Source organism: Lepidochelys kempii, chromosome 6, assembly GCF_965140285.1.
Source record: "Lepidochelys kempii isolate rLepKem1 chromosome 6, rLepKem1.hap1, whole genome shotgun sequence".
Classification (NCBI taxonomy): Eukaryota; Metazoa; Chordata; order Testudines; family Cheloniidae; genus Lepidochelys; species Lepidochelys kempii.
Genome location: NC_136385.1, coordinates 1548834 through 1575628, shown reverse-complemented (window position 1 = coordinate 1575628; position 26795 = coordinate 1548834). Strand labels below are relative to the sequence as shown.

Genomic DNA, 26795 nt, shown 5'->3' with positions numbered 1-26795 from the left:
GTCTGCACAGAGACCCTGTCTCCTGGCGACTGATGGCCTGGCCCTTCCCCCCTGCAAGGTGCCAACTGAAGGTATTGGAGAACAAAGAGATCAGGTGGCCTCCTGGCCCGGGACAGAGAGAAAGGCCGGAGGAGGAGATGGAGAGGGTTGTCAGTTTCGAGATGGCTGGGGGGACGGGGGGAGGCCCAGAACCTGGGTGTGGGCTCCCCGCCCCCCAAGATGGACCTGACGGAGTGGTCCTGTTCTCTGCACCTACAAGCTCTGTTTGGGACTGTGTTCCTGTCGTCTAATAAACCTTCTGTGCTCCTGGCTGGCTGAGAGTCCCGGGGAATCGCAGGAAGTGGGGGTGCAGGGCCCTGACTCCCCCACACTCGCTGACACTGGGTGACCTGGGATGTCTCTGCATCTAAAGAAAAGCTCATGCTCTGTTCCTGACATGGAAATGGAGATAAATGGAAGGGGGCTGTTGTTCCCTCACGGAAGCTCAGGAGAAAGGGGCAGGGCTGAAGAGAACTCAGGATCCCGAGACTGACAGTCCCCAGGGCCAATGGGGTGATGCAAATGCTCCCGGTGAGCCTGATGGACAGGGCAGCAGGCCAATGAGGGAGTCAGGAGCCCAGGGACCCCTCCTCCGAGTGAGCTGGGGCTGCCTGGGGCAGAGAAGGGCAGAGTTAAGGGGACAGCAGCAGCCGAAGCTGGGCTGAGGGCAGTGCTGGGGAGCTGGAGCTGGGGCAGGGCAGACCAGCCGTGCTGGCAAGGAGCCAGGGCTGAGCTACAGCGGGAGCCGTGGGCCCAGAGCTGGGATCGGGGGGCAGAGCCATGCGACACCACACCAGAGCCAAGCAGCTGAGGAGAGCGAGGGGGGAAGGGAGCAGAAGGCCCGACTCGGGGGTGGGGGGCGTGACCCAGATCGGGGGCTGATGCTGGGGAGAAGGGTCCTGCCACCTGCAGCCTGCGGGGGTGTAGCCGGGGCCAGAGCCGTGTCTGACCCCGGTGTCACCGCAGTGCAGGAAGAGCGGGGAGGCCTGGGATGGGTGAGGAACAGACGCTGACCTTTCCTTACGCCCCAGAGACAGATGTGTGTGGTGTCCCCATGCCCACAGGGCGGGGCCCCTTGCTCCTTTAACCTGTCTCACTTTACCTGCTTTTCCTTATTGTTTCTTGCTGTTTTAATAAATTGTATTTGGTCTGAACTTACTGCAGGGACAGTGGGCCAGGGAAGTGGCTTTTGTGGAGCGAGCACCCTGGAGTGGGGACACCCTGGCCCTTGCCCTAAGTGACCGTGACAAGATTGGGGGTCGAGCCCCCCAGGACCTCTGGGCCCAGCTCTGTGGGGTTACGAGAACACTGGCGCGTGGGAGAGGGGAAGGGGAGCCCTCGAGGGCAGGCAGGCCTCCGGTTGAAGGGATATAGGGTGAGGACTAGGATCCTTTCCCTGTCCGATTCCACCGGGGCCCTGCAGAAGCCAGGAAAGTTCTCCCCAATCGTGGGACCATTCCCCCGCTTACACAAGCGCCCCCTTGGCAAAGGGCTCTAGGGAAAGCCCTCAGTCATGCCCACGGCATCCAGTGACCAAACCCAGACGCTGAAAATGAAACTGAGTGGGGAGTGGCCAGCCCGTCACTCTGCAGAGAGACACGCAGAGAGCCAGGGAGGCAGAGGGGAAAAGTCAGAGACAAACGGAGAATTAACCTCGGAGTCTGTGCTCGCGTCTGTTCACCAGGGTGAGATACAGGAACAGAGCTGGCTGAGGGGGAGCCCAGGGGTGGGCTAGCAGGGGGCTGTGGGTCAGGAGTGGGGGGCACCGGCAGAGGTTGGGGGGAGCCCGGGGCTGAGCTAGCAGGGGGCTGTGGGTCAGGAGTGAGGGGCACCGGCAGAGGTTGGGGGGAGCCCGGGGCTGAGCTAGCAGGGGGCTGTGGGTCAGGAGTGAGGGGCACCGGCAGAGGTTGGGGGGAGCCCGGGGCTGGGCTAGCAGGGGGCTGCGGGTCGGGAGTGAGGAGCACCGGCAGAGGTTGGGGGGAGCCCAGGGCTGGGCTAGCAGGGGGCCGTGGGTCGGGAGTGAGGGGCACCGGCAGAGGTTGGGGGTAGCCCAGGGCTGGGCTAGCAGGGGGCTGTGGGTCGGGAGTGAGGGGCACCGGCAGAGGTTGGGGGGAGCCCAGGGCTGGGCTAGCAGGGGGCCGTGGGTCGGGAGTGAGGGGCACCGGCAGAGGTTGGGGGGAGCCCAGGGCTGGGCTAGCAGGGGGCCGTGGGTCGGGAGTGAGGGGCACCGGCAGAGGTTGGGGGTAGCCCAGGGCTGGGCTAGCAGGGGGCTGTGGGTCGGGAGTGAGGGGCACCGGCAGAGGTTGGGGGGAGCCCAGGGCTGGGCTAGCAGGGGGCCGTGGGTCGGGAGTGAGGGGCACCGGCAGAGGTTGGGGGGAGCCCAGGGCTGGGCTGGCAGGGGGCTGTGGGTCAGGAGTGAGGGGCACCGGCAGAGGTTGGGGGGAGCCCGGGGCTGGGCTAGCGGGGGGCTGTGGGTCGGGAGTGACGGGCACCGGCAGAGGTTGGGGGGAGCCCAGGGCTGGGCTGGCAGGGGGCTGTGGGTCGGGAGTGAGGGGCACCGGCAGAGGTTGGGGGGAGCCCGGGGCTGGGCTAGCAGGGGGCTGTGGGTCAGGAGTGACGGGCACCGGCAGAGGTTGGGGGGAGCCCGGGGCTGGGCTAGCGGGGGGCTGTGGGTCGGGAGTGAGGGGCACCGGCAGAGGTTGGGGGGAGCCCAGGGCTGGGCTAGCGGGGGGCTGTGGGTCAGGAGTGAGGGGCACCGGGAGAGGTTGGGGGGAGCCCAGGGCTGAGCTAGCAGGGGGCTGTGGGTCGGGAGTGAGGGGCACCGGCAGAGGTTGGGGGGAGCCCAGGGCTGGGCTAGCAGGGGGCTGTGGGTCAGGAGTGAGGGGCACCGGCAGAGGTTGGGGGGAGCCCAGGGCTGGGCTAGCAGGGGGCTGTGGGTCAGGAGTGAGGGGCACCGGCAGAGGTTGGGGGGAGCCCAGGGCTGGGCTAGCGGGGGGCTGTGGGTCGGGAGTGAGGGGCACCGGCAGAGGTTGGGGGGAGCCCGGGGCTGAGCTACCAGGGGGCTGCGGGTCGGGAGTGAGGAGCACCGGCAGAGGTTGGGGGGAGCCCAGGGCTGGGCTAGCAGGGGGCCGTGGGTCGGGAGTGAGGGGGCACCGGCAGAGGTTGGGGGTAGCCCGGGGCTGGGCTAGCAGGGGGCTGTGGGTCGGGAGTGAGGGGCACCGGCAGAGGTTGGGGGAGCCCGGGGCTGGGCTAGCAGGGGGCTGTGGGTCGGGAGTGAGGGGCACCGGCAGAGGTTGGGGGGAGCCCGGGGCTGGGCTAGCGGGGGGCTGTGGGTCGGGAGTGACGGGCACCGAGCAGAGGTTGGGGGGGAGCCCAGGGCTGGGCTGCAGGGGGCTGTGGGTCAGGGTGAGGGCACCGGCAGAGGTTGGGGGGAGCCCGGGGCTGGCTAGCAGGGGGCTGTGGGTCAGGAGTGACGGGCACCGGCAGAGGTTGGGGGGAGCCCAGGGCTGGGCTAGCGGGGGGCTGTGGGTCGGGAGTGAGGGGCACCGGCAGAGGTTGGGGGGAGCCCAGGGCTGGGCTAGCGGGGGGCTGTGGGTCAGGAGTGAGGGGCACCGGGAGAGGTTGGGGGGAGCCCAGGGCTGAGCTAGCAGGGGGCTGTGGGTCGGGAGTGAGGGGCAACCGGCAGAGGTTGGGGGGAGCCCAGGGCTGGGCTAGCAGGGGGCTGTGGGTCAGGAGTGAGGGGCACCGGCAGAGGTTGGGGGGAGCCCAGGGCTGGGCTAGCGGGGGCTGTGGGTCGGGAGTGAGGGGCACCGGCAGAGGTTGGGGGGAGCCCGGGGCTGAGCTAGCAGGGGGCTGTGGGTCGGGAGTACTCTGAGATAGCGCGTAGGTTGGGGGGAGCCCAGGGCTGGGCTAGCAGGGGGCTGTGGGTCGGGAGTGAGGGGCACCGGCAGAGGTTGGGGGGAGCCCGGGGCTGGGCTAGCAGGGGGCTGTGGGTCGGGAGTGAGGGGCACCGGCAGAGGTTGGGGGGAGCCCAGGGCTGAGCTAGCAGGGGGCTGTGGGTCAGGAGTGAGGGGCACCGGCAGAGGTTGGGGGGAGCCCAGGGCTGGGCTAACGGGGGGCTGTGGGTCGGGAGTGAGGGGCACCGGCAGAGGTTGGGGGGAGCCCAGGGCTGGGCTAGCAGGGGGCTGTGGGTCGGGAGTGAGGGGCACCGGCAGAGGTTGGGGGGAGCCCAGGGCTGGGCTAGCAGGGGGCTGTGGGTCGGGAGTGACGGGTACCGGCAGAGGTTGGGGAGAGCCCGGGGCTGAGCTAGCAGGGGGCTGTGGGTCGGGAGTGACGGGCACCGGCAGAGGTTGGGGGGAGCCCAGGGCTGGGCTAGCAGGGGGCTGTGGGTCAGGAGTGAGGGGCACCGGCAGAGGTTGGGGGGAGCCCGGGGCTGAGCTAGCAGGGGGCTGTGGGTCGGGAGTGAGGGGCACCGGCAGAGGTTGGGGGGAGCCCAGGGCTGGGCTAGCAGGGGGCTGTGGGTCAGGAGTGAGGGGCACCGGCAGAGGTTGGGGGGAGCCCGGGGCTGAGCTAGCAGGGGGCTGTGGGTCGGGAGTGAGGGGCACCGGCAGAGGTTGCGGGGAGCCCGGGGCTGGGCTAGCAGGCGGCTGTGGGTCGGGAGTGAGGGGCACCGGCAGAGAAGGGGGCAGGGCTGGGATAGTAGGGGGTTATGGGTTGGGAGTGAGGGGCATTTGCAGAGCTGGGAGGGGGACAGGGCTGCACTCCCGGGCTCCAGGTAACCCAAAACCCCATGAGCAGAGAGGCACTTGCCAGCCCTGCCCCAAAATGGGAGTGGCCAGCGCACAACCGTGATTGGAAACTTACCCAGCCGAGTGGTGAAAACTAACAGTAGAGCCCAGGAGTCCTGGCTCCCAGCCCCTCTGCGGTAGCATCTTAGCCCCGATGTTCCCATGTGCTAGCTACTAACCCAGTGGATCTCCCCAGGCCTGCGGGATCAGGGGGATGGAACAACTCCGGGAGGACGTCACCTGCTCCATCTGCTTGGACGTCTTGAAAGACCCCTTCTCCATCGAGTGCGGCCACAACTTCTGCCGGGGCTGCCTCTCGACTCACTGGAGCCAGATCTCAGCCCAGGAGCACCGCTGCCCGGAGTGCCGGGCTCCCTGCTCCGGGGATAGGATGATCCCAGACACACACGTCAAAAACCTAGCGGAGAAAATCGCGAAGCCTCTGCAGGAAGAGACTGAGTTGGTGAGACCAGACAGGCCGGATAAGGGGAAAAGGAGCTTTCTCTTGTAGGGGATGCTGGGCCCAATCCATCCGCAGGGCAGGGACTGGCTGACTCATGGGGGCAGGGGATGGGACACCAGGCCTTTCCCCTTTAGAGGGCACCAGCCCTGATCTGGGCCCAGGGTGGGGACTGGCTGTCTCAGAAGGGTGAGGAAGGGGACACACAGACTCATAGACTGGTAGGCCAGAAGGGACCATCATGATCATCTAGTCTGAACTCCTGTACATTGCAGGCCACAGAACCTCATCTACCCGCTCCTATAATAGACCCCGAACCTCTGGCTGAATTACTGATGTCCTCAAATCATGATCGAAAGAATCCAAGTTACAGAGACTCCACCATTTACTCTAGTTCAAACCTGCAAGTAACCCGTGCCCCGTGCTGCAGGGGAAGGCAACCCCCGCACCCCAGGTCTCTGCCAATCCAACCTGTGGGCAAATTCCTTCCCAACCCCAAATATGACGATCAGCTAGACCCTGAGCATGTGGGTGAGACCCACCAGCCCGACACCTGGGAAAGAATTGCTTATAGTAACTCAGAGCCCTCCCCATCTAGTGTCCCATCACTGGCCCTTGGGGATATTTGGTACGAGCCTTCACACATGAGCCATATGCCTTTGTAGACAACCTCATCATACCATCCCCTCCATAAACTTGTCACGCTCAGTCTTGAATCCAGTTAGGTTTTTTGTTCCCCTTGGGAGGCTGTTCCAGAACTTCACTCCTCCGATGGTTGGAAACCCTTGTCTAATTTCAAGGCTAAACTTGTTGCTGGCCAATTTATAGCCATTTGTTCTTGTGTCAAGGTTGGTGCTTAACTTAAATCACTCCCCTCCCTCCCTGGTATTTATCCCTCTGTTGTGTTTCTAGAGTGCAGTCATAGCTCCCCTCAGCTTTCTTTTGGTTCGGCTAAACAAGCCGAGCTCTTTGAGTCTCCTCTTCTAAGGCAGGTTTTCCAGTCGTTGAATGATCCTAGTAGCCCTTCTCTCTACCTGTTCCAGTTTGAATTCATCTTTCTTAAACGTGGGAGACCAGAACTGCAAACTCTGCTCCAGATGGGGGCTCACCAGTGCCTTGTATCATGGCAATAACACTTCCTGTCTCTGATGGAAATACAGTACCTCACCTAGTACATCCTAGGGTTGCATCAGCCTTTTTCACGGCCACATCCCATTGGCGGCTCATAGTCATCCAGTCATCAGCCAATAAACCCAGGTCTTTCTCCTCCTCTGTCGCTTCCAACTGAGATGTCCCCACCTTGTAGCACAAATTCTTGTTGTTAGTCCCAAAATGCATGACCTTGCACTTTTCACTATTCAATTTCATCCCATTTTTATTATTCCAGTTTCAAGGTTGTCCAGATCGTCTGTACGATATTCCGGTCCTCCTCCGTACTGGCAATACCTCCCAGCTGTGGGTCATCCCAAAATTTGATCAGCACACTCCCACTCTTTGTGCCTAGGTCATTAATGAAAATGTTAATAAGATTGCTCCCAAGACCGATCCCCGAGGAACTCCACTAGTAACCTCCCTCCAGCCTGACAGTTCACCGTTCAGTTTGACCCATTGTCGTCTCCCTTTTAACCTCTCCTTACCCACCTTTCGATTCTCATCTTAATTCCCATCTTCTCCAATTTAATTTTCCATGTGGCACTGTATCAAATGCCTTACTGAAATCCAGGCAGATTAGATCAACTGCGTTTCCTTTGTCTAGAAAATCAGTTATCTTCTCAAGGCAAGAGATCAGGTTGGTTTGGCATGATCTACCTTTTGGAAAGCCAGAATGTATTTTATGCCAATTACCATTTATCTCTATGTCCTTAACTCCTGTCTCTTTCAAACCTTCGTCCAAGACCGTGCATACAATTGAGGTCAAACTCATGGACCTGTGGTTTCCTGGATCACTTCTTTTCTCCCTTCTTAAATATATGTACTATATTAGCCATTCTCCCATCATGGGATACAAGCCCTGACTTTTACAGATTAATTACAAATCCTTGCTATTGGGCTTGCAATTTTGTGTGCCAGTTTCTTTAATATTCTTTGGTGGAGATGGTCCTGACCCCCCAGTTTGGTCCCATTAAGCTGTTTGAATTTGGCTTCCATTTCAGCCAATTCAGTGACAATTTCTACTCCCGTATTCTTGTTCTCATTAGCCATCTTGCCACAAGCATCTCTGTAAGCTTATTAAAAACGGAGGCAAGATATTTGTTTAGCTGTTGGGCCAAACCCATGTAACCCTTCTTCCAGGTGGAGCCAGCAGCAACCAGGGCCGGGTTCAATATCTCGGGGTTTCTTTTCAACAACATAACACAGAACTGGCACGAGCCCCCACCCAGTGACCTGAGAAATTTACACACCACCCTTGGGAGCCTCTCAGAGGCAAAACTTCCCCACTTGCAAGCACAGAGTCTGAGTGTAGAAAAGAAACTTTGAATAAAAGGAGGGAAGTACCTCGGCATTAATTTGGGGAAAACACCACAAACAGGGTTCATAAACATAAACCATGAGCAAAAGACCCACCCCAAGTAGGTTGGGCAGTGCCCTTTTCCTGCAGGGTCTTAAGCCAGCAACCCAAAATTCCCTTTAACGTGCCCGTCCCTTCTCTGCACCCCATTCACAGTTGCTGTCCTTGGCCAGTGCAGCCCCAGAGTTCACAGGTGCATCTGCAGGGTTCACCTCCCACCCTAGGTGAAAACGGGACGGGGGAGAGAAGGAGGCACATTACTCGCTCCGCGGCTCGGGCACTCGCTTGTCACCCCTATCGCCGATTGCCGTGCCTCTCTGTGGGGCTCTGCTCTCTGGCCCTCTCTTCCAGCCGCCCTGCTGGCCGCTTGCCACCCCTCTCCGCCAGCCGCCCTGCTGGCCACACCAAGCTGACTTCTGGGCCCCCCACTTCACACAGCTCTCAGTGATTTCAGCTGTTCGTGGGGGAGCCTGACGGCTGGGGCACACTGGGCAGGGTCTTGCATCAGAGACACTGTCCCAAAGCAGATCTAATACATTGACCTAGGTATCAGCGATTTCAGCTCTGCAGCCTGTAACAAGACTCTCAACTGAGTCTCACTTAGCTCTGTTATTACACAGTGGAGAGAGGAAGGGACAAGTGTTTGGGACCCTTAGGCAAGGCCCACAACACACATACATGTGTGTGTGAGTATGAGTGTGAGTGTGTGTGTGTTCCATCGGGGTCGGCCAGGTACAGTTCTGCTGCCCTTCATGCCCCAATGACAAGGAGACTGGGGATCCAACACCAGCCAAAGGTGACCATTTGGGCAAGCAATCCCATCATGCTGAGCACCTAGGCAGGGTGGGTGTGCCCATCCAAAGGAGATCAGCTCCTGAAGTCCTTTTCCACAGCTCACCACCCGATGTCAGGGGAGACCTCATTCAACCTCTGCTTACACCTATATCTGTAATCTCCACCCCACCCTCAGTGCTTAGTGGTCCCACTTCTTCTTTCCTTGTTTTCTTTTTATTTATAAGGCTAATTAACCTTTTAGTGTTTGTTTCAATTCCCTTTGCACGGTCTAATTCTGCTAGGCCTTTGGCAGTTCTCAGTTTTCTCTCCACTTTCTGACCTCCAGAAGGCAGCTTTCCTTGCTGATCCATCCCATCTTCCATTCCTCGTAGGCTTTCTGCTTTCTCTTAATTTCTCTTTGAGATCCTGGTTCATCCAGTTTGGTCGGCAACCCTTTTTCTGGATGCAGACTCCAGAGAGTTTCTGCAATTTTGACTTAAAGTAATTCCAAGCCTCTTCCACATCCAGATCCTTGAGGTTTGCAGGCCATCCACTTCCCTAATTCCCTTAATGTTTTACAGTTTGGCCTTTTGAAATCCAGGACCCCCGGCTGCCAACCTGATTTCCTTTATCCTTCCATTTAATTTAACCTGAATAGCTCATGGTCACTCGAACCACGGCTATCCTTTACAGCCAGTTCTTCAGTGCGGTCCTCGCTACTTACCAATACTAAATCTAAACTGATCTCACTTCTTGTTGCTTCGGTGACTACTTGGTGAAGAAATCTGTCAGCCGTCACATACAAAAATATCCAAGCCCTACCATTATTAGTAGCTCTTCTCCCCCAATCTCTGTCTGGAAAACGAAAGTCTCCCATAATCACACAATTCCCAGTGGTATTTATTTCATTCAAACTATCCATGGGGTTTCTATCCACCCCCAAACCGGATTCTGGGGGTCTGTAGCAGACCCGAAGCACTGTCCCAGGGGAGCCTCTGGTAGCTTCTTCCCCACAGTGATTTTGACACAAATTGATTCTGTTTTATCCATTCCATCCCTTCTCGTTTCTTTCCACTCCACCTCGTCATGAGCAGACAATGCTACTCCACCACCTCTGCCTTTCTTCTTTCTTTCCTGTAATCCAGCCATGGCTGCTACTGCCCCATGGTTCTGTTCACCCGATAATATCTGTTTTCCCGTCCCGCACCCATAGTTCTACTTCCTCCATTTTGTCACCCAGGCTCCTGGCATTGCTGAGCAGACATCTTGCTGATTCTGCTTGGCTTTGCTCAGATTTCTCACGCGGGTAGGTACAGTCATTTTACTGCCAGTATCGGCCACCTGACTGTTAGTGTAGGTGCTCTTGGCACTATTGATCTTCTTCTCGTGCGTTCTCCTTCTCTCTGTCGTTCCTTTCTCCATTGCTGCGCCCTCTCCTACTTGATTTGCCTCCCGCTCAGTGTGAGAATCAGGCCTGGAGGTTCCATGAGCATCTCCCAGGGTTCCTAGTTTAAAGCCCTTTTCCTCAGCTGTCCCAACCTCCACCCCAGAAGTCTATCTCCCTCCCCACGCAGGTGGCATCCGTCCCATAACCAGTCGTCTGTCTGTGAACACCTCCCAGTGGTTGAACATCCCCAAGCCCTCGTTAGTCCCAGTGCCTGAGCCATCTGTTGATTATCGGCATCTTGTCTAGGCTTCGCTCTCCTCCTCCAGGGACAGGTAGCATCCCACTGAAGATCACTTTAGCCTCCATTTCTTTATATGTCTTCCCTAGCCTGGCACAGTCTCCCTTGATGTGTTCCAGCAAGAATCTAGGGGCATTTCCCCTCCAGAGAGTTCTGGCTCTGATGCAGCCCCAGGGCAGGGTGACTGGCTGGTTTGGGGGGGTGGGAATGGGGACCGGGGCTCTGATCTCGGGCACTGACTGGGTTGGGGCTTGGGAAGGGTCACGGGGCTTTGGTGCAGGGGACTGGCTAGCTCAAGGGGGTGGGAATGGAGCATGGGGCTCTTATCAGGGGGCCATGGGACAGTCTCTCTTGGAGGGTGGGGTCCCAGGTCTGACCCTGCTCTCTCCCTGCAGCAGGGGCCGGGGGCTCAGCCGGAGCCGGGGCACCCGGTGCAGCTGGTGCGTCTGGACGAGGAAGAGAACCTGATCCTGGATGAGGAGGCCCTGAGCCGCTGCCTGGAGCAGGGTGGGGTGGGGGATGCCCCCGTCTGCCTGGTGTCCATCATCGGGGAGCAGCGCCGGGGCAAATCCTTTCTTCTGAACTACCTGCTGCGCCGCCTCCGGAGCCCGGTGAGTGTGAACGGGGCAGGAGTGAGCTGTGGGTGTGAGCGGCCCTATCCTGCCCCCTGCTGGCAGGCTCAGAGCTGCACACGTGGTTGTGAGCAGCCCGCCCCCCACCATGTCCAGTTAGCTCGGGCCATGGCTGGACCCTAACGCGTCTGTCGGCCTGTCTGGAACACAGCGTGTCTCTCTCTCGTCTAGACAGCCGTGGGTCTGTTTGTCTATCAGATTACGATCACACCCCTCACCACGTATTCCTCCCTGCCCCACACTAGCACAATTAACCCCTGCCCCCCTCCCAGGGTTTGCAGCCCAGGGTAGGAGGGGGGTATCAGTCACTCTCCTCCCCCATGCTGCACTGACCTCTCCCCCACCATGTTCCCTCCCAGCAGGACGCGAGGGACGGGTCATGGATGGGCCGGGAGGATGAGCCCCTGGAGGGGTTCGAGTGGCGTGCGGACGAGGAGCGAGTCACCAACGGGGTGTGGGCGTGGAGTCAGCCCTTCTGGGTCCCGGCCAAGTCGGGGAAAGTAAGTGGGGGCATTGGGGGTGCACAGGGAAGGGGGAGGAGGCCATGAGGGGGCTGGGAGAAGGAAACCAGGTGGAGAGAGAACAGGGGGGAATGGAGAAGAGACAGAAGTAAAGAGCTAACCCTGGGGGACTTCTGGGGAAGTTGAGAAGGAGATGCCAGGGGCCATGGGGCCTGAGCAGGGGACAGGCTCTGGGGGCGGAGGGGCCGTGGGTGGCTGGACAACGCCGGGAGCTGACCTGGGACGCTCACTCTTGGCCCCCCCAGGTGGCCGTGCTGCTGGTCGACACCGAGGGCTCCATGGACATTGAGAGCAACAAGGAGACCAGCATCAAACTCTCTGCCTTTTCCATGCTGCTCAGCTCCTACCAGGTTGGGGGGCTCCCCGGGGGGTGCTGTGCTGCAGGGAGCAAGGTGGAGGCTCAGTGGGGGGTGCTCTCCCCTGGGGGTCAGGGCCGGCCCCAATGCCCCAGTGAGGCGCTAGGGGGCGCTGTGCTGCAGGGAGCGGGTGACGTGGCTGGGAAGGGGCCTGGGGCGGCCGTCCCTGCTCGTTGCTGTAGCTCTGTCTGTCTCGTGATTATCTGCAGATACTGAACACTGGCTGTCGGGTGAAGGACCCGGATCTCGAATACCTGGAGGTGAGGCCGGGCAGTGCAGAACGTGGCCGGGCCAGGTTCTCCCCTTATGCCCACAGCGTTATTATCCCTCCCCATAGCTCCTGTGGGGAAACTGAGGCCCAGAGAGAGAAACCGACTCTCCCACGGTGACGTGGGCCTCTGGAGTCAGCACTGTCACCACACGGCCCAGCCTGGCTCTCTGCTCCCAGGTATCCGGCGTGGGCCACTGGGCCAAAGTTAGGACCCCTCCCTCCCCTCCAGCCCAGCTCTGCCATTGGTGGGAAGCTGCTGGGGCCAGGTCCTGGGGCGGTCGCTCTGTCCCCCTGCACTGCTTGTCTTTTCTCTCCAGCCTCTTACCCAGCCCCAGCCCCGCTGGGTCGAGCCTCTGTCAGTCGCACCCTTAGCAACATCACTGCCACCTGTGGTATATGGCGTGTCCTGCCCCTGTACTGAGCCCTGGGGGGATTCTCTGTTCAGGGGAGGGGTTGGCTTGGGAGGGTTTTATCTGTCCTCGCTGCCCCGGGTTCTGTCATTGGCAAAAAACTGGTTCACGCAGAGATATGGAGGCCTAGTCAGAGCTCAGGGAAATGCTACGTGCTGACATTGTTCAAGGCATGAGCAGAGCCGTGGTTTGACCCCTGGGGCTGTGCAAAGGAAGTTGGAAGCATCCATCAGCCCTAGGCAATGGGGTGTTTGTGGAGTGGAACCCCTTTGTAAAAGGACCCCAAATTTCGATCACTGACTCCCCCCCGCATTCCTCCCTCACCTCCATGGAGAACCTTGAGAGAAGGAGAAAGCCCTGAAACCGGATAGAGGAGGGGTTGTGCATTGACAGTCCTCCCCGCCCGTGCCAGACCCTCATGTCCCACAGCCTCCCTCTCACTCCCATGGCCGGGTGCAGCTTCTTTCTCTCTGACCCACTGAAATCGTCTCTGTCCATCTCACATTTTATTTTGCGCTCGCTGGGCCTCGCTCTCTGCCCTGGGCAGAGGGAGAAGCTCAGGTGTGGGGGTGGGGGGTGATCAGGCCCCTTTCTGTCCACAGGGAGGATCATTTCCCCCCAAACTAAACACCTCCCAGGTCCCAGACTCACCCCGCCCCTCTTTTCTCTCTGCAGATGTTTGTGCAGGTGGCCGAAGTGGTGGGAGAGGCCTATGGACTGGAGCCCATTCAGGTGAGACGGCTTCTCCCCCATCACCTGCTCTGCCCCATGTATCCCCACACTGCACCCCTCCTCCACTCCACAGCATGCTCCTGCCCCTTGCACCCCAGCCCCACTCCTGAGGGGTTGAGGTTTCCCCAGCAGACACTGTCCTTCTCCACGTCCCAGTGTCCCCCCCACTCCTCAACTCTCCCCTGCAGCACCTGGACCTACTGGTGCGGGACTGGAGCAGCTCCCGGGTCCTCGGAGCCCAGGGTGGGGAGCAGCATCTGAGACACGTCAGACAGGTGAGTGTGGGGCTTGGGGGGGATGGGGAATGGGACCCAGGGCCTAGTTGTGATCCAGACCCAGTGTTGGGGACTGGCTGGCTCAGGGGTTGGGGAATGGGACACGGGGCCTTTTCCCTCTCAGGGGCTGGTAACCCCATCCTTTGTAATGGTTGTGTGACAAATCCCATTATAAGACCCCTTTAAAGTTGCTTATAACTTTGCCAAACTTTAACTGTTTGGGCTGAAATTTTCCATGCTTGTTCTCTGCCGCCAGCTCAATTCGCGGATGCTCCCTCCAGCTGTTTCTGAGAATGAGGCTAAAAAAAACTAATTGTTTGGCAATATTGAAAGAAAATTCTGATGTTCCGGTTTTTTTTTTAAACATCTCTATCCTCCCCGCCCTCCCCGCTGCAGAGTAAGGACTCTAAATTTGATGGGGGGTGGGGTGGCCAGTGTGTCAGGCATAGGCAGAGTCCGTCTACACAGACCATGCTCCACCCCTCCCAGCTCCACATGCCGCCCAGACTGAGCATGGCCCCGTCCCCACAGAGCGACCCAGCACGCTCCAGCCTCGGGCTGCAGGAGCAAAGCTGGACTTTCCCTGCAAGTGCTGCTCCAGGCCAGGCACCAGAACTGAGAGGGGACCTCCTGTCTCTCCCATGCTCTCAGTGAGCCCAGGTGGCGGGAGGAGGAAGCTGCTTGATTGCAGTGTGGAGGGGAGAAAAGCCAGAGCAGGAGGAGGGAAAGGAGCAGGGTGGGACAAGGCATCTGGATAGACTGGGAATGGGGTAGGGGGTGCGAGGAGGCTGAGCCCTGGGACTCACTCCTTTCTCTTCCTGCCGTCCCCTGCCTTGTTCACTGCACCCCTTCCAATTCCTACCGCAAACGAGGCCGGGCTCCTCCAGACCCTCTCTGACTGCCTGGCAGGTCTGGCTAATGTTAACACAGGTTTTTGTGTGTGAATGTAACGATTCCCCCTGTCTCGGCAGAAGCTGGAGGCGAGGTCCCCTTGCAAACACCCCAAGGCCCTGGAAGCACTGAAGAGAAGCAGCAGCTGCTGTTATCTGATGCCCTTTCCTGGCGAGCGGATCACGATGGGGAGCGAGGGAACTCTCAGAGGTAATGGACCCTGGTCATTGGCTCTAAGCCCCCTGCCATGTGCAGAGCAATGTGATTGGGGCGCTGATCATGCCTACATGTGGAAGGTAGAAAGTAGGGGCATCAGACAGGCCCTATATTCCACCACCATTGTCCATCTCTCTCCCCTTTGCAGACATGGGTGAGAATTTCCGGGAGAGCCTGAGGGACTACGTCACCACCCTGGTGAGCTCGGCCAGTCAACATGTCCAGACAGACCGGCATCGGGAGATGCTCACCGGGACACAGCTCGCTGCCAAGATAAAGGTGAGGACTGGCCAGCTGTGCTGGAGGGAGCAGGAAGGGGATGCTCTCCCCTTGCAGTCAGTAATGACCCCAATACCCCCAATTCCCCAGCTGCCCCACCCCAGAGGTGGCTGCATCTCAGCGCCAGGGGAGCCATCTCCATGTTCCCAACCTTTCTAAGCCTTGTGGAGTCTGTGACATGGTGATTTCTTTTGGTTCCTTTTCAGAATTTATCTGATGTGATGAAGAAACATCGCTTCGGCTTCTCCTCTCCCTGTCAGGTATTGTCTCTGCCTCTGACCTGATCGCAGGGTGTCTCCCCTCTGTCGTTCATGCCAGGGCTGGTGAGGTGCTTGGAACTGGGGCCATCCTACTGGAGGTGACTGGGAAAGGGTCTCGGGTTCTCGGACTCCAAGGTAGAAGAATTTGACTAGACTAGAGGGTGGCTGATGCTGATGCTGGTGGCTGATGCTGGAGGGTGTGACTGGTTCGGTCTCAGAGACCCCCTTGGGACTGTCACCTGACGTGCTGGAATTACCTCTGAGCCCATTTTCCACTGCCAGCCTGGGCCTCCAGAACCCTGCCTTCTTGAGCTAGACACACTAGCCTGCTGCAACACAGACCCAGGTCTGGGTCCATGCCCCCAAAGCTGCAGACTTTAACCAAAAACTGCTCAGCAAGTCACCTATCTCCAGCACCCAGACACCCAGCTCCCAAAGGGATCCAAACCCCAAATAAATCTGTTTTATTCTGTATAAAGCTTATACAGGGTAAACTCATGAATTGTCTGCCCTCTATAACACTGATAGAGAGGTATGCACAGCTGTTTGCTCCCCCAGGTATTAATCACTTACTCTGGGTTCATTAATAAAGAAAAGTGATTTTATTAAGTAAAAAAAGTAGGATTTAAGTGGTTTTAAGTAATAACAGACAGAACAAAGTAAGTTACCAAGCAAAATAAAACAAAACACACAAGTCTAAACCTAATACATGAAGAAACTGAATAAAGGTAAATCTCACCCTCAGAGATGTTCCAATAAGCTTCTTTCACAGACTAGATTCCTTCCTAGTCTGGGCCCAATCCTTTTCCCTGGTACAGTTCTCGTTAGTTCCAGCTCAGGTGGTAACTAGGGATTTCTCATGACTGGCAGCCCCCTTTGTTCTATTCCACCCCCTTTTATATCTTTGGCACAAGGTGGGAATCCTTTGTCTCTCTGGGTTCCCACCGTTCCTTCTAAACGGAAAAGCACCAGGTTTAAGATGGATTCCAGTATCATGTGACATGTTCACGTGTCCTGTGAGACTTCAAGCCTCCATTCTTCCCGGCCTGACTTATAGGAACACAGGAAGGCTTTCAAGTAAACAGAGCCATTTACAACCAATTGTCCTAGTTAATGGAAGCCATCAAGATTCCAAACCACCATTAATGGCCTGCCCTTTGCATAGTTACAATAGGACTTCAGAGTAAAACTTCATAATTCTAACTTCAGTTATAAGAATGATACGTTCATACAAATAGGATGACCACACTCAGTAGATTATAAGCTTTGTAATGATACCTTACAAGAGACCTTTTTGCATGAAGCATATTCCAGTTACATCATATTCACTCATAAGCATATTTCCATAAACATATGGGGTGCAATGTCACTAATACTGGAGGGGTTGCCCAGTCTACGGATATATCTCCAGTTCATGAGGCCCGTAACATCAACACGCCTGTCCCCAGGCATGGAGACACACCAGCCCTGTGTGTGTCGGCATGTGAATAACAGCAGTTTATCAGAGCTGGCCCAAAAGTGACGATTTTGGTTTGGTTTTTCATGCAGAAACCATTGAGGTGCCCACAAACCCCCCAAATGTTTCCATTTGGCAACGCTGCCAAGGTGGCTCCTGGGAACTGTTGTTCATGCTCCTCACATGCCCCATTCTCCTCTATGGGTTGGTGTGATGAAGGAATAGTCACCTCTCATGAGTGCCTCCTGCCAGCTGGGGCGATCCTGCATTCTTCCCATTTTCTGTTCCCGGTGCTCCCTGTTGGCAGTTGCCTTAGTCAGGGGTGGCTCAGCCCTCCGGCTAAGTCACACATAGTCTGAGATACACGAAGGAGCCCCTTTCAGGGTAACACAGTCCAACAAACGGCTGGCCCTCTGTGGGGGCTTGAGCCTCATCTCTGGGCCTGTTTACACTCTAGCATCTAGCCCCTTTCTCAGGCTCTAAAACTAAACTTGCCCCCTTTTCAGGGCTTTGGCCACTGCGCCAGTGGCCGGCTGGGGCCATAGGCTTGCTCACTACTCCAGGTCGCAACTCAGGAACCCTGCAAGTAGCAGCCACCTGCTGCTTTCATTACTAGTTGCTACTGCTGCGTTTCCTGGGGTGCTTCCCACTCTGTCCCATCACCTTCTTGGGTTCTCTCTCTGTTCCCTGTATGAGCAGGGTCTCCCCTAGGCCTCCTTGCCTGGAGAGTTTCTCCATCTCTGTCCTGAGTTCTCAGGGTCTTCTCTCAGGCCTCTTCACCTGCAGAGTTTCCCAGACCTATCCCTGCGTGAGCAGGGTTCCTTCCCCAGTCTCTTTCCCTGTGGAGTCTCACAGTCTTTTAGTCTTTCTTTACCCTTCTGGTCCCAGCCAGCGACAACCCGGCTCACCCCTGCAGCTCCTTTTAACTGAGCCTGCCACACCCTGATTGGCTGCTTCCCTGCAGCCTTTCTAGGCAGGCCTGAGGTTCCACACTGATTGCTCCTTTTCCTGGGGTGGAGTGTGCCACGACTGCAGTCCTAACCTGGGCTTACAAATGCGTGTAGATGCTCCAACCTTAGGTTAACAACCCCAGGGGCTGCTAACTCAATTCCTACTAACTCTGGCCTTACATCGCAGTGGAGACTTACCCATAAGCACGGACTGCAAAGTGCTCTTGGGTTTCAGCCTCAGATCGCCTGGGACAGGTGCTACCCAGGCCCTCTTCTAGAGGAGAATTTGTGGTGAGAGGGGTGCAGTTTATGTCCTTGGGGGGGGGATAGACCAGCCTAGCCATTCTGGAATGACTACTCCGCAATAGCCACTCCACAATAGTGCCACAGCAGAGACTGTTCCGGAGTCATTGTGTTCCCCGGTCGATTTAGGGCCCCCCCGCCTATACCCTAGCTAGGGTTCAAGGCGTGACCCAGTCAATTTAGGGCACCCTCGCCCTTTCTCTACTGAGGTCTCAGGGTGTAAGACACATAAGAACATAAGAACGGCCACACTGGGTCAGACCAAAGGTCCATCTAGCCCAGTGTCCCGTCTGCCGACAGTGGCCAATGCCAGGTGCCCGAGAGGGAATGAACAGAACAGGGAATCATCAAGTGATCCATCCCCTGTTGCCCATTCCCAGCCTCTGGCAAACCTATTGGTACCCACGGGGCTCAGGAAGAAACCGGGTCAATTTAAGTACCCACCCTTTCCCCTCGGGGCTCCGGGCTGTACGGGTCTGCGGTACCTTTTCCCAGCGAAAGTCTTACACAGTTGTGCTCTTTACATTCATTTATTAACAACACACACAGAATACATATACCAAGCAACTCTTATATGCTCACCACTCCCAATATATGGAGAAATTTCATCAATGGTGAGTCAGGATCCTCTCATGGGGGGTTCCCGGTGCCCATACATGTCACGGTCTTGCAGCGGGTAGGATGTTTTGCAGCTTGATGTTGTACTGCTCTCCGGAGTTGATTCCCAAAGAGCATTGTTTTTTCATTTACATCTATCGGTAAAATTAGCTCCCTCTTTCAAATTTACTAAACCTGTCACAATATCCCACACCCCTAAATAACAGAATTTTTAACCAATTACACCCTGGCACCTATGTGTCCTTCTTCCTGCCCAGGTTCTTTACATTTTCTCTTTCATGCCCAAATGGTAACTTAGGTGTGACCTTCTCTGTGCAGAGGGTCAGCATAAAAACATGGCTCACAGCTTATTTTACAAAAACGAGACAAGCCATTTACAACACACACTTTGCTTCTCTACAAAAGAAAAAGGACACTAAACTATCTAAACTACTACATGCCACAAGGGGCCACAACAGTGGTCCCCTTAACCCACCCAGCAATATTGTTAACCTATCCAACTATACTCTCAGCCCAGCAGAAGAATCTGTCCTATCTCGGGGCCTCTCCTTCTGTCCCTCCACCCCCATGAACATGATACAGTTCTGTGGTGACCTAGAATCCTATTTTCGAAGCCTCCGTCTCAAGGAATATTTCCAACACACCTCTGAACAACATACTAACCCACAGAGACCTTCCTACCAACACTACAAAAAGAAGGATTCTAGGTGGACTCCTCCTGAAGGTTGAAACAACAGACTGGACTTCTACATAGAGTGCTTCCGCCGACGTGCACGGGCTGAAATTGTGGAAAAGCAGCATCACTTGCCCCATAACCACAGCCGTGCAGAACACAATGCCATCCACAGCCTCAGAAACAACTCTGACATCATAATCAAAAAGGCTGACAAAGGAGGTGCTGTTGTCATCATGAATAGGTCGGAATATGAACAAGAGGCTGCTCAGCAGCTCTCCAACACCACTTTCTACAAGCCATTACCCTCTGATCCCACTGAGAGTTACCAAAAGAAACTACACCATCTGCTCAAGAAACTCCCTGAAAAAGCACAAGATCAAATCCACACAGACACACCCCTGGAACCCCGACCTGGGGTATTTAATCTGCTACCCAAGATCCATAAACCTGGAAATCCTGGACGCCCTATCATCTCAGGCATTGGCAAACTGACAGCAGATTGTCTGGCTATGTAGACTCCCTCCTCAGGCCCTATGCTACCAGCACTCCCAGCTATCTTCGAGACACCACTGACTTCCTGAGGAAACTACAATCCATCGGTGATCTTCCTGAAAACACCATCCTGGCCACTACGGATGTAGAAGCCCTCTACACCAACATTCCACACAAAGATGGACTACAAGCCGTCAGGAACACTATCCCCAATAATGTCACGGCTAACCTGGTGGCTGAACTTTGTGACTTTGTCCTCACCCATAACTATTTCACATTCGGGGACAATATATACCTTCAGATCAGCGGCACTGCTATGGGTACCCGCATGGCCCCACAGGATGCCAACATTTTTATGGCTGATTTCGAACAACGCTTCCTCAGCTCTCGTCCCCTAATGCCCCTACTCTACTTGTGCTACATTGATGACATCTTCATCATCTGGACCCATGGAAAAGAAGCCTTTGAGGAATTCCACCATGATTTCAACAATTTCCATCCCACCATCAACCTCAGCCTGGACCAGTGCACACAAGAGATCCACTTCCTGGACACTACGGTGCAAATAAGGTGGGGGGAGGGATAGCTCAGTGGTTTGAGCATTGGTCTGCTAAACCCAGGGTTGTGAGTTCAATCCTTGAGGGGGCCATTTAAGGATCGGGGCAAAAATTGGAGATTGGTCCTGCTTTGAGCAGGGGATTGGACTAGATGACCTCCTGAGGTCCCTTCCAACCTGGATATTCTAAGATTCTATGATGGTCATATAAACACCACCCTATACCGGAAACCTACTGACTGCTATACTTACCTACATGCCTCCAGCTTTCACCCAGACCACACCACACAATCCATTGTCTACAGCCAAGCTCTGCGATACAACCGCATTTGCTCCAACCCCTCAGACAGAGACAAACACCTACAAGATCTCTATCAAGCGTTCTTACAACTACAATACCCACCTGCTGAAGTGAAGAAACACATTGACAGAGCCAGAAGAATACCCAGAAGTCACCTACTAAAGGACAGGCCCAACAAAGAAAATAACAGAACGCTACTAGCCATTACTTCAGCCCCCAACTAAAACCTCTCCAACGCGTCATCAAGGATCTACAACCTATCCTGAAGGACGACCCATCACTCTCACAGATCTTGGGAGATAGGCCAGACCTTGCTTACAGGCAGCCCCCCAACCTGAAGCAAATACTCACCAGCAACCACACACAACGCAACAAAAACACTAACCCAGGAACCTATCCTTGCAACAAAGCCATTGCCAACTGTGTCCACATATCTATTCAGGGGACACCATCATAGTGCCTAATCACATTAGCCACACTATCAGAGGCTCGTTCACCTGCACATCTACCAATATGATATATGGCATCATGTGCCAGCAATGCCCCTCTGCCATGTACGTTGGCCAAACTGGATAGTCTCTACGTAAAAGAATAAATGGACACAAATCAGACGTCAAGAATTATAACATTCAAAAACCAGTCGGAGAACACTTCAATCTCTTTGGTCACTCAATTACAAACCTAAAAGTTGCAATTCTTCAACCAAAAAACTTCAGAAACGGACTCCAACGAGAGACTGGTGAATTGGAATTAATTTGCAAACTGGATACAATTAACTTAGGCTTGAATAAAGACTGGGAGTGGATGTGTCATTACACAAAATAAAACTATTTTCCCTTGTTTATTTCCCCCCAACTGTTCTTGTCAACTGCTGGAAATGGCCCACCTTGATTATCACTACAAAAGGTTCCCCCCGCCCCCCGCCGCTCTCCTGCTGGTAATAGCTCACCTTACCTGATCACTCTCATTACAGTCTGTCTGGTAACACCCATTGTTTCATGTTCTCTGTGTATATAAAATCTCCCCACTGTATTTTCCACTGAATGCATCCGATGACGTGAGCAGTCGCTCATGAAAGCTTATGCTCAAATAAATGTGTTAGTCTCTAAGGTGCCACAAGTACTCCTTTTCTTTTAGCTTATTTTATGTTTGTTGAGTCTCCTTCTCTATCCTCCCTAATTTCACAGCACCTGGCTGTTTCTACTTTACAACCTGGGTGGTTATAACTCTCGTTAGGGGCATTCCTGGGGAGGGAATACTTTGTCAGCAGCAGAAAATTCTCTTTTTTTTCACGTTTAGTGGTGAGATCTCTGAGTTTCGCCCAAAGCTGGTTTAATATGGGGGGTTGATCAGGTCTCAGACCAACAATTGCTCCTCCACAACAAGAGTTTACCCAGCCCAGAATAATACCCCTCCCCCCAGCAAAAAAGAGCTGAGATTCACACCCAAACCACCTGCCCCCTGATGATCAATAAAAGCCCCCACACACCACCAGACCCGTGAGAACCGGCGTCACTGATGTGCTCTCGGGCGTCAGCCTCAGGCCGAGCCCGGCTGGGACAGGGGTTTGCAAAGTCTTTGGCTAGAGGAAAGTGCTGCAAGGGCAAAATGCAGGTCGGGGTGGGGAAGGGAGCCGAGGCTGGGCTGCCGTTAGGGAACAAATTGGAGACCAGGGGCACCAGACGCCGAAAGCGGCCGCCATGCCACCTAGTGGCATCTCTCTGTTACGTGAGGCTGCTGCGGTGGAAGCTTCAGCCACTAAATGGAGTCGGGGCCCCATGAACTGCGGCTCACCCCGGTCTTGTCCCCCCGGCACAGATGGCCATCACCTTCCACAACCAGAGAGTCGTGGACAGCGCCCGCACAGACCACGCTGTGTTTCTGAGGGAGAAGGTGAGTTCAGGGGGCGGAAGGGTCTGCGCCCCCAGCCAGAGGAACCCCAGAGGGAAACATCCCGGCCAACCCCGTGGGCTTTGGGCTTTGGGGAGGAGACGGGAGCTCATATCTCCAGCTCCCAGGGTGCTTGTGGAGATTGGTGAATCCAACCCATGTACAGTGGAAGCCCTGATCTCAGTCACAGGAGTGAGGGGAAGTTTCTGTGCTGTAGCTGGGGGGTCCATGGGTGAGACAGGGTCACACACCCGCCCCTTCTAACAGCCTGGGCCCCTCCTCTCCCCCTCCTCTCCCGCTCCACGCAGGACGGCCTGTCCCGGCGCATGGTCGACTGTCTGACGATGGATCTGAGCGCAATGGCAGAGCAGTTCGAGGAGCAGCGCAGGTGGCTGCTGGGGCGGTGCCGGGAGGAGATGAGGGAGCCAGAGAAGGAGACCCTGCTGATGGCCCTAGAGGAGGAGATGACTCAGGAGGCCGAGACTTTCCTGGAGACCTACCGAAGGCGCTATCAGCATCACACCACCAACCAGAGAGCCATGGACAGAGCCCGCAGAGACCACGCTGACTTTCTGAGGGAGAAGGTGAGTGAGAGGGGTTGTGGCCCCATGCAGGGGAACCCCAGGGAACCTTCCCAGCCATCCCCATGGCCTATGTTTTTTTGGAAGGAGATGGGACCTCGTATCAGCTTCTGAGGTGGCTGCAGAGATGGGAGACCCCAACCCCAGTACAACAGGCATCCTGATCTCAGGCACGGAGTTCGGGGGAAGTGGCTCTCCTGTAGCCAGAGGGTCCATGGGTGAGATGGGGCCGCACACGCACACCTTGTAACAGCCTTGTGTCCCCCCTCTCCCACTTCTCTCCCGCTCAACGCAGGACGGCCTGTCCCAGCGCATGGCCGACTGTCTGACGGTGGATCCGAGCGCAATGGCGGAGCAGTTCATGGAGCAGCGCAGGTCGCTCCTGGAGCAGTGTCAGAAGGAGATGAAGGAGCCGGAGGAGACCCTGATGACGGCGCTAAAGGCGGAGTTGACTCGGGAGGCCGAGACCTTCCTTGGGACCTACCGAAGACGCTATCAGAGTCACAACATCAACCAGAGAGTCATGGACAGAGCCCGCCAAGACCACGCTGACTTTCTGAGGGAGAAGGTGAGACAGGGTGAAACTGTGCTCCAGCCCGGGGAACCCCAGGGAAACATCCCGGCCAGCCCCGTGGGTTGTGGGTTGTGGGGCAGGAGACAGGAGTTCATATCTCCAGCTCCCAGGGTGGCTGCAGAGATGGGAGACTCCAACCCATGCACGGGGGGGGCTCTGATCTCGGTCAGGGGGGTGGAGAGAAGTTGCTGTGCTGTAGCCAGAGGGTCCATGGGATAGACGGGGTTCAACCCCCACCTTCTAACAGCCTTGGGCCCCCTCCTCTCCGGCTCCACACAGGACGGCCTGTCCCAGTGCATGGTCGAGTGTCTGAAGGTGGATCCGAGCGCAATGGCGGAGCAGTTCATGGAGCATCGCAGGTCACTGCTGGACCGGTGCCGGGAGGAGATGAAGGAGCCAGAGGAGACCCTGCTGACGGCCCTAGAGGTGGAGCTGTATAAGGAGGCCCAGACCTTCCTGGAGACGTACAGAAGGCGCTATGAGCATCATGCCTTTAACCACAGAGCCATGGACAGCGCCCGCCAAGACCACGCTCTCTTTCTGGGAGTGAAGGTGAGTCTGTGGGGTGGGGGGCTGGGCCGCAGCTAAGGGAACCCCAGAGAAAAATCCAGGCCAGTCCCACGGGCTATTGGCTGTGGGGCAGGAGACAGGAGTTCATACGTCTGGCTCCCAGGATGGCTGCAGAGATGGGAGACTCCAGTGTAGAATGGGGGCTCTGATTTCAGTCAGGGGGTTTTGGCCAGTGCCCGGCACAACCCGGGACCCAATCTCAGTCACAGGGGAGGTGGGAAGTTGCTGTGCAGGGGAGGGGGAAAGTAGAGGGTCCTCCAGTGAGATGGGGTCACACACCCCTCCTTCTAACCGCCTTGGGCCCCCCCTCCACTCCCACATAATGTAGGATGCCCAGTCCCAGCACATGTTCAGCTGTCTGATGGTGACGCCGAGTGCAATGGCGAAGCAGTTCGTGGAGAAGCGCAGGTCACTGCTGGGGCGGTGCCGGGAGGAGATGAAGGAGCCGGAGGAGACCCTGCTGACTGCGCTAGAGGAGGAGCTGACTCGAGAGGCCGACATCTTCCTGGAGACCTACAGAGAGCGCTATCTGTATCACTTTACCAATCTGGGCCAGAAGTTGGGGCAGGGGCTGATATTGTTGTTGGCAGCGAAGTCAAGTTTTCGTGACTGAGGCTGCAGAGCTAAGCAGCAGCTGTTAGGGTGGGGCTGGGGGTGGGAGTGGGAGTGGGGTGGACACTACAGCCAGGATGTACATGTGCAGGGAGGTGGGTAGCAACATCGGGCAGCAGGAAACGGCGAGAGCTGCAGCTGCCCACATCGACAGGGCATCACCATCGACACAACAGTTGGACCGTGAGCCCCTGCTCTGTGATTTTCACTAAAACACCTTCCAGGGAGGCCTCCAGCCGGGATGGGAAGCCATCAAGGCACAGAAAATTCACATCTGCCCTCAGAAGTTAGTCCCAGTAGTTATCCTCCCACAGTCTGGATTACAGTGGGAAGGAAAAGAATGGCTTAAGACACACCTGTCAGCTATCACTTCAGAGCTTAGTTGAGCTGGGCGAACTATGGGGATTTTTGTTCTCTGGTATGAGGGAGTAGGGAGCATTAACCTTTTAATGTTGCATGGGAGTTTTACTAGTCTACTTGTAGGCATTTTACTAGCTGCTTGTAGGCATTGTGTGTATCCTCTTTGCAACTGGTTGTGAACTTGAATGTTCTTTCCAGGGTACCATAGTTTTCTACAGAACTTCTGAATTCAACTAGGTTAAAATATATAAAAGGAGAAGAATTTTTTCAATATTTTTATTAATCTTTTTCTAAAACAAAAAAGCAAATTCCTCCTGTGCTGGCTGAGGAAAGTCGTGGTTTCATTTACCTTCAGCTTTACATTTACAGTTCTCTGAAGAGGTTTAGCGAGTAGCTCAGTGGTTGGTGAGCCTGTCGGGAGGAGAGGCAAATTCATGCACAGGTATAGTGTGTGCACATGCTGTAAAAAGACATCAGCCTCTGCCCCCCTCCATCTCTGCCTTCCCCAGGATTGCTGGGCCTCCCCCAATCACCTGCTAACTGTAGTTTGTTCGACTTGAACAGTCCCTGTTTAGTAACCCCCTAAAGTTCGTTTCAACTCCTCATGCAAATAAAAATTAAATTAAATTAAATTGAAAAAAACCCAGTATCCCAGATAATGTCACGGCAAACCTGGTGGCTGAACTTTGTGACTTTGTCCTCAACCATAACTATTTCACATTTCGGGACAATGTATACCTTCAAATCAGCGGCACTGCTATGGGTACCGGCATGGCCCCACAGGATGCCAACATTTTTATGGCTGACTTAGAACAACGCTTCCTCAGCTCTCGTCCCCTAATGCCCCTACTCTACTTGCGCTACATTGATGACATCTTCATCATCTGGACCCGTGGAAAAGAAGCCCTTGAGGAATTCCACCATGATTTCAACAATTTCCATCCCACCATCAACCTCAGCCTGGACCAGTCCACACAAGAGATCCACTTCCTGGACACTACAGTGCTATTAAGGGATGGTCACATAAACACCACCCTATACCGGAAACCTACTGACTGCTATGCCTACCTACATGCCTCCAGCTTCCATCCAGGACACACCACACGATCCATCATCTACAGCCAAGCTCTGCGATACAACCGCATTTGCTCCAACCCCTCAGACAGAGACAAACACCTACAAGAGCTCTATCAAGCGTTCTTAGAACTACAATACCCACCTGCTGAAGTAAAAAAACAGATTGACAGAGCCAGAAGAGTCCCCAGAAGTCACCTACTAAAGGACAGGCCCAACAAAGAAAATAACAGAACGCCACTAGCCATCACCTTCAACCCCCAACTAAAACCTCTCCAACGCATCATCAGAGATCTACAACCTATCCTGAAAAATGATCCCTCGCTCTCACAGATCTTGGGAGACAGACCAGTCCTCACTTACAGACAGCTCCCCAACCTGAAGCAAATACTCTCCAGCAACCACACACCACACAACAAAAACACTAACCCAGGAACCTATCCTTGCAACAAAGCCAACTCTGTCCACATATTTATTCAAGTGACACCATCATAGGACCTAATCACATTACCCACACCATCAGGGGCTCGTTCACCAGCACATCTACCAATGTGATCTATGCCATCATGTGCCAGCAATGCCCCTCTGCCATGTACATTGGCCAAACCAGACAGTCCCTATGCAAAAGAATAAATGGACACAAATCTGATATCAGGAATCATAACAATCAAAAACCGGTAGGAGA

The 26795-nt window shown here is 55.6% G+C and overlaps 1 protein-coding gene across 1 annotated transcript; it reads left to right on the top strand.

The window, feature by feature from the left end:
• Positions 1 to 5040: 5040 nt before the first annotated feature.
• Positions 5041 to 24677, top strand: LOC144930591 (RING finger protein 112-like). The gene is made up of 14 exons (XM_078853028.1): positions 5041 to 5289; positions 10650 to 10865; positions 11249 to 11386; positions 11653 to 11757; positions 11973 to 12023; positions 13120 to 13176; positions 13365 to 13451; positions 14423 to 14552; positions 14707 to 14837; positions 15044 to 15097; positions 22268 to 22342; positions 23216 to 23488; positions 23774 to 23938; positions 24468 to 24677. Exons 1-14 carry the CDS (start codon positions 5041 to 5043, stop codon positions 24675 to 24677), a joined length of 1941 nt encoding a protein of 646 aa, XP_078709154.1.
• The last annotated feature ends 2118 nt before the right edge of the window (positions 24678 to 26795 follow it).

Bases quoted from the DNA above. Each gene is read 5' to 3' on its own strand.
- LOC144930591 (XM_078853028.1), top strand. From the start codon at position 5,041: ATGGAACAACTCCGGGAGGACGTCACCTGCTCCATCTGCTTGGACGTC. The intron at 5,290-10,649 runs GTGAGACCAGAC...CTCTCCCTGCAG, and splicing joins TGCAGGAAGAGACTGAGTTG to CAGGGGCCGGGGGCTCAGCC. The intron at 11,758-11,972 runs GTTGGGGGGCTC...GATTATCTGCAG, and splicing joins TGCTGCTCAGCTCCTACCAG to ATACTGAACACTGGCTGTCG.